This window comes from Austrofundulus limnaeus, unplaced genomic scaffold (genome assembly GCF_001266775.1).
Source record: "Austrofundulus limnaeus strain Quisiro unplaced genomic scaffold, Austrofundulus_limnaeus-1.0 Scaffold111, whole genome shotgun sequence".
NCBI classification, from domain to species: domain Eukaryota; kingdom Metazoa; phylum Chordata; class Actinopteri; order Cyprinodontiformes; family Rivulidae; genus Austrofundulus; species Austrofundulus limnaeus.
The window spans coordinates 1,263,125-1,273,884 of record NW_013952513.1 but is presented as its reverse complement, the minus strand read 5'-3'; the positions used below and the strand labels follow the sequence as shown (position 1 = coordinate 1,273,884).

At 37.3% G+C, this 10,760-nt stretch overlaps 2 protein-coding genes across 4 annotated transcripts in view; both read left to right on the top strand.

The window, feature by feature from the left end:
• Nucleotides 1-9,116, top strand: part of bend5 (BEN domain containing 5) — a 17,199-nt gene extending 8,083 nt beyond the window's left edge. For all 3 annotated transcript variants that reach the window (XM_014014226.1, XM_014014227.1, XM_014014228.1), the window contains 2 exons: nt 1,704-1,917; nt 3,251-9,116. In XM_014014226.1, the coding sequence (XP_013869680.1) occupies nt 1,704-1,917; nt 3,251-3,447 (411 nt within the window). In that variant the 3' untranslated portion in view covers nt 3,448-9,116. The remainder of the gene's footprint in view (nt 1-1,703; nt 1,918-3,250) is intronic.
• agbl4 (AGBL carboxypeptidase 4) overlaps nt 1-10,760 on the top strand; it is a gene marked incomplete in the record, with an annotated part of 369,850 nt that overhangs the window by 276,384 nt on the left and 82,706 nt on the right.

Genomic DNA, 10,760 nt, shown 5'->3' with positions numbered 1-10,760 from the left:
AAAAAAAGTTATCGTGCGATTAATTGATTTATTGACTATCGCGACAGGCCTATCCACCTCGCCAGTGTGAATGTTATAAAACCACGTTTAAAGTCAGTGTTTGTCACGCCGGGGGTGGGGGGGTGTCTGCCGCGGATAACAGAGCAGGCAGGAGGACGAGGAGAAGAGCGGTGGGCTTACTTTTAATTTTATCTGACTTATTTAATTTAATTATTATTGTTTTTATCGTCCTGCAGGCTCTGAGGGAAAATTAATTTGAAGCTGAGTTTTTTTTATAAAAATTGTTAGATTACTCTTAAGCAAAATGAGGGAAAATCTGTGTCAATTACAGACAATCTGTTCACGTGAGCAGCTGTCAGTCAGCACCTGTCATCCTCCAGACACACGACGGAGCGTGTCTGAACCAATCACTTTTGTTGACATTGATCATCTGACTGATTTAAATACATCTTAACATTCATGAGGTACTTTACATTGACTGTTTATGGTTGAATGTGGGCGTGTAGAGGGAACCTGAGGCGGGACCTCGTGCGCAAACTCTGGCGTGCGGCTGTGATTTATAAAGGAAAGGCGCGCAGAAACGTGCGTACGCATGGTTTTATAAATCTGAATTTTTTTGGGGTTTTTTTTGGCGTACGCCATTTCCGCCTTTTGGCTGTTCGTTCACTTTTAGTATGGTTTCCACGCAATCCTTTATAAATGAGACCCCAGGTCTGGCTGACCTGACAATCAGTTGTGTGTTGTGTTTATGCAGTGTGACCGGGCATATAGAGCACTCATAATGAAACTTATTCAAGCTACAGTAACTTTATGCAAAAAAATTTGTCATCAACTTTGTATCATCACATTTTTTTGTCAAGGTCCCATTCCTTAAATTTCAAGAGAAATTTTAAATCAGTTTGTCAACTCTTTTCAGCACTTTTCAGACAATTGTTTTTTAACATTATTAGTAAGATTGAAAATGTTAATTCTTTCTTCAGATTGGATGTATAATCTGTCACTCTGCAGGTAGCTGTAAAGATTAATGTTCCAGATTTTCCTTTTTTTTATTCTTTCCTGTTTTTTTGATTGTGTAAAGGTGTGCTCAAAATGGAACATGACAGGGTTCATGTTTCTCTCTGACAGATTTGCAGAGGTGACAACACTGAAGCCATATTTCAGATTTTTATCAGATTAAAAAATTGATACTGTGTGAGCATGACAGTATCAGAGTTGATTTACTTCAGACCAAAGTTCCTTATATCAACTGAAACTCTAGGTTTCTACGGGGTTGATAGCTCTGAGGGGGATTAGCTTTGCTCTAAGAGTTACAAATGGCTGTTGGGCCAACAAGAGGACAACACACTTATCATTAGCCCATCACTGGACCATCTTGTTTAAAGCTGCAGTTAGGATTGGGTAGCATTCACTTTTTGATACCATTGAACCTTCCTCAAATGATATACTGGAATGTTGTATTAAACAGTAAATATTAGGTATACCATGGTTTATATTACTTGTCATTTAGTCCTATTAATAAAATTTTTTTGATTCAAGCAAGGTCTTACATCAACAAAGACTGGTCATTTTACTGGTGTTTTAGTCACTAAAAGGCAAGAGACTGGTCTTGACTCTGCTGTTGAAAGCACATTGTGTTGTAAATAAAATTCAAGACTTTTTAAGTGGTACATTTTAGTCTCTTTAACCTTTTGTTATGTCTGCAGGTACATCTCGGTGGTGGGATCTGGGTGGAGGAAGAGAAGTGGCACCAGCTGCAGAGGACCCAGGGAGACTCTAAGTTCACAAAAAACCTTGCTGTGATGATCTGGGGCACTGAAACTCTTAAAAATCGTAGTGTCACAGGAGTTGCAACAAAAAAGAAGAAAGATGCCCTTCCCAAACCACCATTGTCACCCAGCAAACTGAAAATAGTCAGAGGTAAGATAAACTTTCGACATCAAAAGGATTTGAACTCAGAAGGCAAAGACTTTTCAAATTTCAAATTTGTTGATACTAACATACAGACAAACTTGGCACGCGTTGTGTGTTTGGTAGATTCTTTCTTTGTTGTAACAATGCTTAGAGGCAATAAATCTTATATTGTTGGAAAGCCTGTTATTTTCCTTTTTAAATGGTGCCACCTTTGTAAGGAGCATGCATTTGTGGGATGAGCAGTAGAGCTGAGTATGTGGGTTGCACACATGAAAAATTGGCCAGATCTTCTCCATCATTGTCAAACAGCTTATTTTGTTGTTGCTATTAACACTTGCTTTGAGCTTCTGGTACTCCCCAGGTTCTGCCAATCAGGTACCTGCTATAAGAGTTATTGCTAAGAAACGTTGCAAAAAAGAAATGAACTACCAAACACAAATTGGTACCACTTTACAATAAGGCCCCCCTTATAGATGGCTTATAAATAGTTTATAGATAGGTTATTGATTCATCTATAAACATTTTATAGATCATTAGTAAATGTTTATTATGGATTAATTAAGAACAGGAAAGAGACAAAACTGTCCGGTTTCTTGACAAATAGTGAGCCAAATCTGTTCGTGTACATATTACTAAGTTTGTAAGCACAATTATGTATTAGAAACACATATTTAAAAATAATATTGTACTATATTACTGAATTACGCATATTAACAACTGTCAAAGGGAGCCTTATTTTACAATGTAAGACAGTAGGTACACTATTTATTAATGACTAATAAACTTGTATAAATGCCATAAAGGAGCCTTATTGTAAAGTGTAAAACAGTACACAATTTATGAGGCTCTGTTATGATATTATTAGTCATTAATAAATAGTATACTGTTTTACACTTTACAAAAAGACTCCCTTTGATTACTGTGGATATGTAAAATGCGGTAATACAGTACAATATTACATGTAAAATATGTGTTTTCCATAAATTATTGTGCTTACAATGTAGTAAACTAGTCTGAAATGTTTATTAAAGCACCTTTTAGCTGTAATATATGTGTGAACAGATTTGCCTCAATATTTGGCAAGAAACTGTACAATTTTGTCTGTTTTCTGTCTTAATTAATGAATAATAAACACTTATTAACCATTTATGAAGTGTCTACAGATGAATTAATAACCGATCTACAAACTATTTATAAGCCATCTATAAGGGGAGCCTTATTGTAAAGTGGTACCCTTTTAACACATTCATTCATATAAATACATTCATAGACATCAAAGAAAAGAGGAACAGTTTGTAATCTGATGTAGACTGACTCCCCCCACCCACTCCCTCCACAGAGTGTCTCTACGACAGAGTGTCTCAAGAGACAGCTGACAGCGCTGAGATTACACAGAGATTGTCCAAAGTGAACAAATACATTTGTGAAAAGATTATGGATATCAACAAGTCCATCAAGAATGAAGAGCGGCGGGAGTCCAAGCTTCTCATCAGACAAACAGTCAAGATGGAGAACTTCACCTACGATGGCATATAGTGATTAACAGTCGTGCCAGCGCCTTCTGCCCCACGTGGTTTGCAGGATTATGAGGGGACGTGGTATGGGGAGTTGAGGAATGCCATCGGTGTCCCAGGAGCGGCCGTATTTCTTTTACACATTCGATTGATTATTCTGTGAAACGTTAAAACAAATATGTCTCGTGCAACCTCCCTAAAAGACAAGCATCGCATTGGTCAGTTATTTGATTGCGTGCCAGACAGCTTTACCCACCAGTTAGAAATTCAACACATTAGAGAGTTTGGTTGAAGCTGGAGTGAGTGCGTTTATGAACTTTACCATAGCATTGGTACAGCGATATGGTTTATTGAGATGTATGCATATGTGTCAAAAGAGAAATTAGATGTGATTATTAATTTATTGTTCTGTGTCAGAACATCCTTTTTGTGTCCTTGAACTTTTAAAAAGTAAGAGGTAATTTCAGTCAATTAAGTCTTTTGGTGCTGTAAAATGTGATGATACTGGCTTATGTTAGTTCTTAGAGTGGTTGACTATTGTTTTGGGGACTATCTAGTAACCATTGGGAATTTGAATGTTGGTACTTAATGCATAGAATGGGACATTGGAGTCTCACTGCACACGTCTTAATTAGCCAACAGCCATATGTCATTTTGCTCCAAGAGATTAATTTTGGAATGTGTGCTGTTCCTTAACTTCTTTTGAGAGATTTGCTCAAGAGAAATTCATTGGAAAGTATGACTTTAGCTTTGAGTGAAGAATGCAATATTTGTTTTAATTTTATCTTTTAAGGTATGAATATTTGCCGTCGATGTATGAGCACAAGAAAGGTTTTGGTGGGAAATTTGTGTGTTGCTGTTAAAGTCATCTGAGAAAACTTGACCATAGAGTTTTAGCGGTACAGGCATTTTGATGCCTAGAAAGGCCTTAATCCGATTTTGGCAATCACCAGGGACCGACATCCCCCTGGGTTTTCTAGTAAACTGTGATTGTAAATGTTTATTAAGCTGAAGTGATGAAGCTTCACTTGCACTTTGTTGTGAGAATGCAAGAGGTAGCCAGGTACTGTTTTATGTGTGGTTTGCACCATTAGATGAACCAGACTGGTGCCCATATGAGAACTGGGGCACAGCTTGGCTCAGTCCAGGTCATCTCGTTGCGGAGGCAGTGTTAGCTGTGGGTAAAGCTGTCTGCCACGCTGTGTTTCAGTTGAGATTGTCTGGTCCTGCTGAACCCAATAATAACCCCATAGTCTTTTAAGCTCACTGCTGGGGAAAAAGTAAGGTTGCTCAAGACACATTTTCCTCCAAGCAATGCCATCAGAACTTTTAAAATGTCCTATTCTTGTTTTTCTTGTATATATTTTTAAATATGTCTCTTGTTTTTTTTTTTCTTTTTCTTTTGTTATATTGTTTTGATCTGAAATGGTTTGTGTGGCTACCTGTAGGCTGGAACTAAACGCTGCAGATTGAAATCTCAACTGTGACCTAGCTGTGGCTAACTGTGAATCTGCTGCAGAGCTGCCCATCAAGCCCTTCTCCTCTTCACACTCTAAATTCCTGTCTCTCTCCTCCTTTTCTTTTCCGCCATTTTTGTTTGCGGTGGGTTTTGTTGTATCAAAAGTTCATATCAGCCTTGTGTTAAGCTACTTGATGTTCTGGAGTAGTATACAGTGTACATGTTTTTACATATTTTTATTTTTTCATCAATTTCTCTTTGTATTTATGCTACAGTTTTAAGGTTCCGATAAAGTTTTTGTTTAGCTAATTGACATTTTAATTCTTGTCAATCATATTTCCTTTTTTTTAATGAATTATTGGCTTTAAGCTAGGTATTGTATCCAAATGTTGATCAATGGAGTCCTCAAGGTGAGGGAGAAAAGAAACACCTCACTCTTAACCAAAGTAAGCTCAGTGGGACAAGAGAGAAAAGGGTTTCTATAAAAACTTGTTTGTACAGAGAATATACATTCACAACGAGTGACACCTGATAAAACCTCACTTAGGGTCTATTTACTGAAATAATTGCCATAGTAAGGTAAAACATTGCGCTATAAAAATCAAGATGCAGTAATGATCAACTGAAATCATTTACATTGAACGCACTTTAAATTCCTGTTCAATTTCTTTAATTTTAAAGAAACGTGATGATTGTCTTATGTTTTTAGAATCTACATCTTAAATAATTTTATTATAAAGCACCTTATCACATTTACGTTTAAGGCAAAATTGAGTTATTACATACTGTTTTTAATCACCCCAAATTTAATATTTAATGGCAAATTTTATAATAGTTTTTAATCATTTTTGTTAAAACTGGAATCTGCAACCTTTTTTTGAAAAAAAAGGCTTACGAGCAACAAACAGCAGCAAATCAGGATTAACCAGTTGAAAGATTTTACCTATGAAATTTTCAAGTTGACTGGAAACTGTGCTTAAACTTAATATGTCTACATGCTGGCAATGTAAAAATATGAATTACTATGAATTATGTATTATAAATGAGTGGTAACTGTGAGAAGTAGGATGTAGACTGATGAATCAGCTGGCTTTGCACAAAAAATGGTTAATGCCAAGGTAACGGATCTTAGAATTTAAAAATGGTTATTGTTTTTTGTTGGGTTCCCCCAGTATTTTATTTTATTTTTTAGATTTGTTTTATTTTCCCTGTACAAAGTGACATAAGCTTCATATGAACAAGGGTGTATTGAAAATACATGCAATTTAAAAGGAAAAAAAGGTTTCTGCTGTGGAAAGCAACCTTACTGAACTCGGATGAATTCATGTGTGTTGTGTTTGTTTTCTTTGTTGCTTTCTTGTTTGTTTTTTCAATGCCAAAAGAGGGTGTGGTTATACGATGCTTAAAGCATTTATGGAGCCATTGCATCATCTAAAACTCTGGTTTCCTGTGGCTCGATTTAGCCTATTTTTCTTAACTTGAACCATCTGCATTGGATGAAAGCTGTAAGAAAGTTCAGGATGGTTTTAACCCAGATTTAGCCTAATCTGGACAACGAGGCCAATCTAGTTCAAACGTACGAGCAGACCAGCAGTGTTGGTTTTTGCAGCAAATTATTCACCCAGCCCGTCATAACCATTATTAGATTTGCTGGATAATTTGGCTCTTCAAATATCAACTGTTGGAAACATCAACTCTCTTGCTCTTTGTTGATTTTTTTTTTCTTCCACGTTCCACCTCTCGTTCTCAAGTCCAACCTTTGAGTAGATTTATTAATGCATATGCATCAAGATAAGGTGTGCTATGGCTTATGCTGCGAATAGCAGAGCTTCAAAAGTGGGGGAGCTTTGTTTCACCTTTTACATGTGTTGGTTTGGGAGCTGCGTGATTGAAAAATTAGTTTCACTCTTGGAATGAGAGAGCTTCTTGCAATTTGCAGAGCTGCATTGTAAACCAGACACATTACTGTTTGAGCCTCAGATACAATGTCAAACATACGTCATAATGGAAAAAAAAAGTTAGGCATATATTTTTATTAAAGGTATCAGTAACTTTGTATACAATCCACAAACTGATTCTACTTCATCTAACTTCACCGTCCTACCTCATTGTTACTCTGGTGTTTGTCAGTGACTGTAAACTATGTGTGTATATTAAAAAAAAATCTATAGGAAAAGTTATACCTGAATACTCTTAAATGTACAGCATATAAATCTTGTAAAACACCTCAATACACATATATCATTCTTAGGAGGAATCAGTTTTATTACCTGCTTAAAAATGCTGCTGTAAAGGGGTTTCTGTGTGAGGGGGGGTCGTCTCCGAATATATATCTTCGCTCTTTGCTATGTTGTGCAGTTGATCGCTGGTCGTGTTCTGTCTCTGTATTGCATTTTGAGATTTTTACTGGTTGATGGTGCTACCAGCAAACAGTTTGAAAACTGATCTATCGGACCTCAAATGGTGCTGTTTTTTCTATGTTTTTATCGTCATACAGCTGTGTTTTATTCAGGTGTGTCAACCGCCGCTATCCCCTCAGCTAATCCAATTTGAAGCCAAAATTTTGTGCGAGGCTAATAATGCTGCCGTGTGTATCAAATATATGCTATCCATCCAAATATCTGTAGATAGTGATTATATCTCAAGCTTCATAAGTACCTCAGAAGATGTTGATTTTAGGTGGATGCATCTGCTTCCATTGTCCATTTTAAAAAGCATGCATTTTTTACGATAGATCAGGTTGTTTTATGGTTAGTACGTGGCTATGAATTCACAAATGACCTTTTAAATTTAAATGGTCAGATTGTCATATATGATATACAGTTCACACTAATCCCACATAGCAGACAGGTGCGGGCCAGATCTGGTGTCAGTCCAGCACTGCTGGCATGGCAATAGGTTCATTACCCAGATGTGGAAATGATGACACTGTTTTTTAAGATTGTGTGCCACAACTGGCCCACTTGTGCTTTGGTTTATGCTGTGCAGGCCCATTCATGGACATCTATGGAAAGCTACATCTGGGCCATCATTCTGTGTGGGGTGAGTGTGTTGTGTGGGCCAGACAGATTTTGCTCTGTGGGATTCGAGTGTTTCAGTAGCTGAGGCCCTCACCAAAACCATGTCCTGTTTGAGTCAGGTTTTAAGTTTTTCTTTTAGATGAGGGATTCAAGAAAATAAAACCCATAGAATCAGATTTCAAGAATGTGTGAAAATGTGGGGCTTACTCAGTCTTTAAGGTACTATGTTTTGGTTTCTGCTTATTGCCCGGAACATTTTTTATATATATATTTTCCAATATAATCTTAAATTTTCTATTTGCATCTCTTTGTGTCAATATTATTTAGCAGATTTGACTGCAGTCTTCAGTTTCATTTGTGTTAATTAGTGTCTAAACAAAAGTGCATTACATGCTCTTTTACCCTGCTCATTGAGACCTGTTCAATGTTTTCTGCACCAAAGTGTTTGAGAGCCACGCTTTCTGCTTTTTTTTTCTCTTTTTCTTAAACCCAGCTCTGTTTGTGAACATAAACTGTTATGCTAGCGCCTCTCTACTGTGAGTTATTTGTGTTCAAAAAAACACATCAGCTTATTTCATGGAAGCACTTAAAGCCATTTTTTTTGGGACTGTTGTATAAAAAAGGTTAGTTGTGACAAGTTTAATTGAGAAGTTGTGTGTAGTTGAATTCCTATGCAGGTCTTGACTAATTTTTTACCACATCACTGTTGGGTAGAGGGCCAATTACAGAGACAGAAAGCGAAAAAGAGCTGAAAATGTCTGCGCAGCCTTGAGATTGAGTCTAATGGAACTCGGCGATATGACAAATCCATACAGAGCTTCTACATTTTAAAGTAAAGCCAGCTATACTGGGCTGCTTGGTATCTCTATACACATTATAGTTAGAAAATTATCGCAGTTATCATTAGGGAACGACAGGGTTTTTACTTTATGGAGTATTTTCCAGATGGCATAACAATGTGAAAAAGACTCGAGACATTTGCAGTAAACAATCCCTACTGTAACCTCCCAAGTGGCACCCCTACATTTACAGAAAATGTTCCAGATGTGTGAGATATTCAGTGTAAATGTCTTTGCTAAACCAGCCACACCTCTGCTATGCGAGCAACTCTTTGACGCTTAGCATCCTGTTCTGTGTTTTCTCTTGCTGCATTCAGGAACACCTGTTTAATGTGTAGATAAACAGAAATAAATCAAGACTTTTATTCTATCAGCACAAACCTCTGGACTTTTATTGTGTCATTTTCTGCTTTGTTTGTTTAGTATTCTATGAATGATAACATGTTACTCCCCAACAAAAGGATATTTGAGCTAAAGAGACACACGATGTAGTTGTTCGCCTCAAAGATGAATGCCTTTCATCGACCTCTAATTCTTTTTTTTTTCTCAAACCTGCTGCTTTGTCCTGTTCAGGGCAAAAAGCCGGTAGTAGCGTCACGGGGCCAGAGGGGATGTGTACACCTCAGAAAGGTCGATGGGCCAACAAAACCTCATACGCTCACGTTTACTCTTAGGGTCAAAGTATTATTACTTTTTTTGGGCGAAGGAAGCCAGTGCACCCAGAGAAAACCTGCAAGATTTTGGAAAACCATGTAAACATTACCAAATAAATGGACTGCACAATCTTAATTCAAATCAGTTTTTCATAAATACTAATATTACTTAATTATGTTTTAAAGCTAAATAAAAATTAAAATTTAAACTGTCCAATAGCTTACAAAACCAAACCCATTTTTGACCTGAAATGTTTTTTTTTTTTACTCTGTAATATCTTTTAACTAGAGATTTTCTTTTCAAATGGCGGTTGTGTCTGCTGAACGGATTCTATAAAACCCTAATGACCCCTAGGTTAATGCAAATTTCTCAGCCACAGTAAACTTTTAATTTAAATGCAGAAAGTCAAATTAGAGTTTGAGATTTTCCTAGTTGCAAAGATTACTTTTTATAATGTGTCACCCAGGAGTCCTGACGCCATTTAGGACAGGCAGATGTTCGGACAGACAGAATCAGATGAGCTGTGGTGTTGTACCTCATTGAGCAACACTGCCTTGAAAACCTTATTTCCCATAGCACATCTTTTAGATTTAAGTTTTACATTTGGTGCAGTGGTGAATGATGTTTGTGTGACGGTGAGGGATTTTTAGGACAATTGTTCTTTTTGCAGCCACAGATGCAGCATGTTTTCTCATTTAGTTTCTTCCTGTCACACAAAATGCTACAAAATACCAGAGTTGCATAAATAATCACAACCAAACCACAATACTGTATTTAAGCAGTAACGCATTTAATTTATTTTTTCACAAGTTTATATATATATATATATATATATAATGTTGACATATCTGATTGCTTGTACCATGGCTTATTTCCAGAGGCTGGAGCTTGATCATTGAGCTCCAGGATTTGGATGGTCTGTTCGAAACTGATGAGAAAGTGGTCACTAAAGTCCACTTCCTCACTCCCTCACCCTCCAGCCTTCTCCCTTGCCTCTCACACATGTCTGCATTTCCATATAATATTGCTTCTGTAAGCAAGAGTGTCACGCGTTCTGGCTTTTTTTTCCCCCTACAGCCCAAGGAGAATTCTCAATGTCATTAGCACTAAAGCCTGCCACATGTCTGTAATGTATTGCCACCTGCCTTTATTGACAGCGTAGTGATTCAGTGGTGGCGATGATGGATTAGTGCCGGCTGGGTTGAGCTGAGCTAGGCTGGTCCATACTGGGCTGAGCTGTGCAGCCTCCGCAGCGTGGCAGTCTGTCGCATAACACTATATGCACCGCAGTGTACAGTATAGTGAGATGCTTATGTCACACACACACACACACACACACACACACACACACACACACACACAC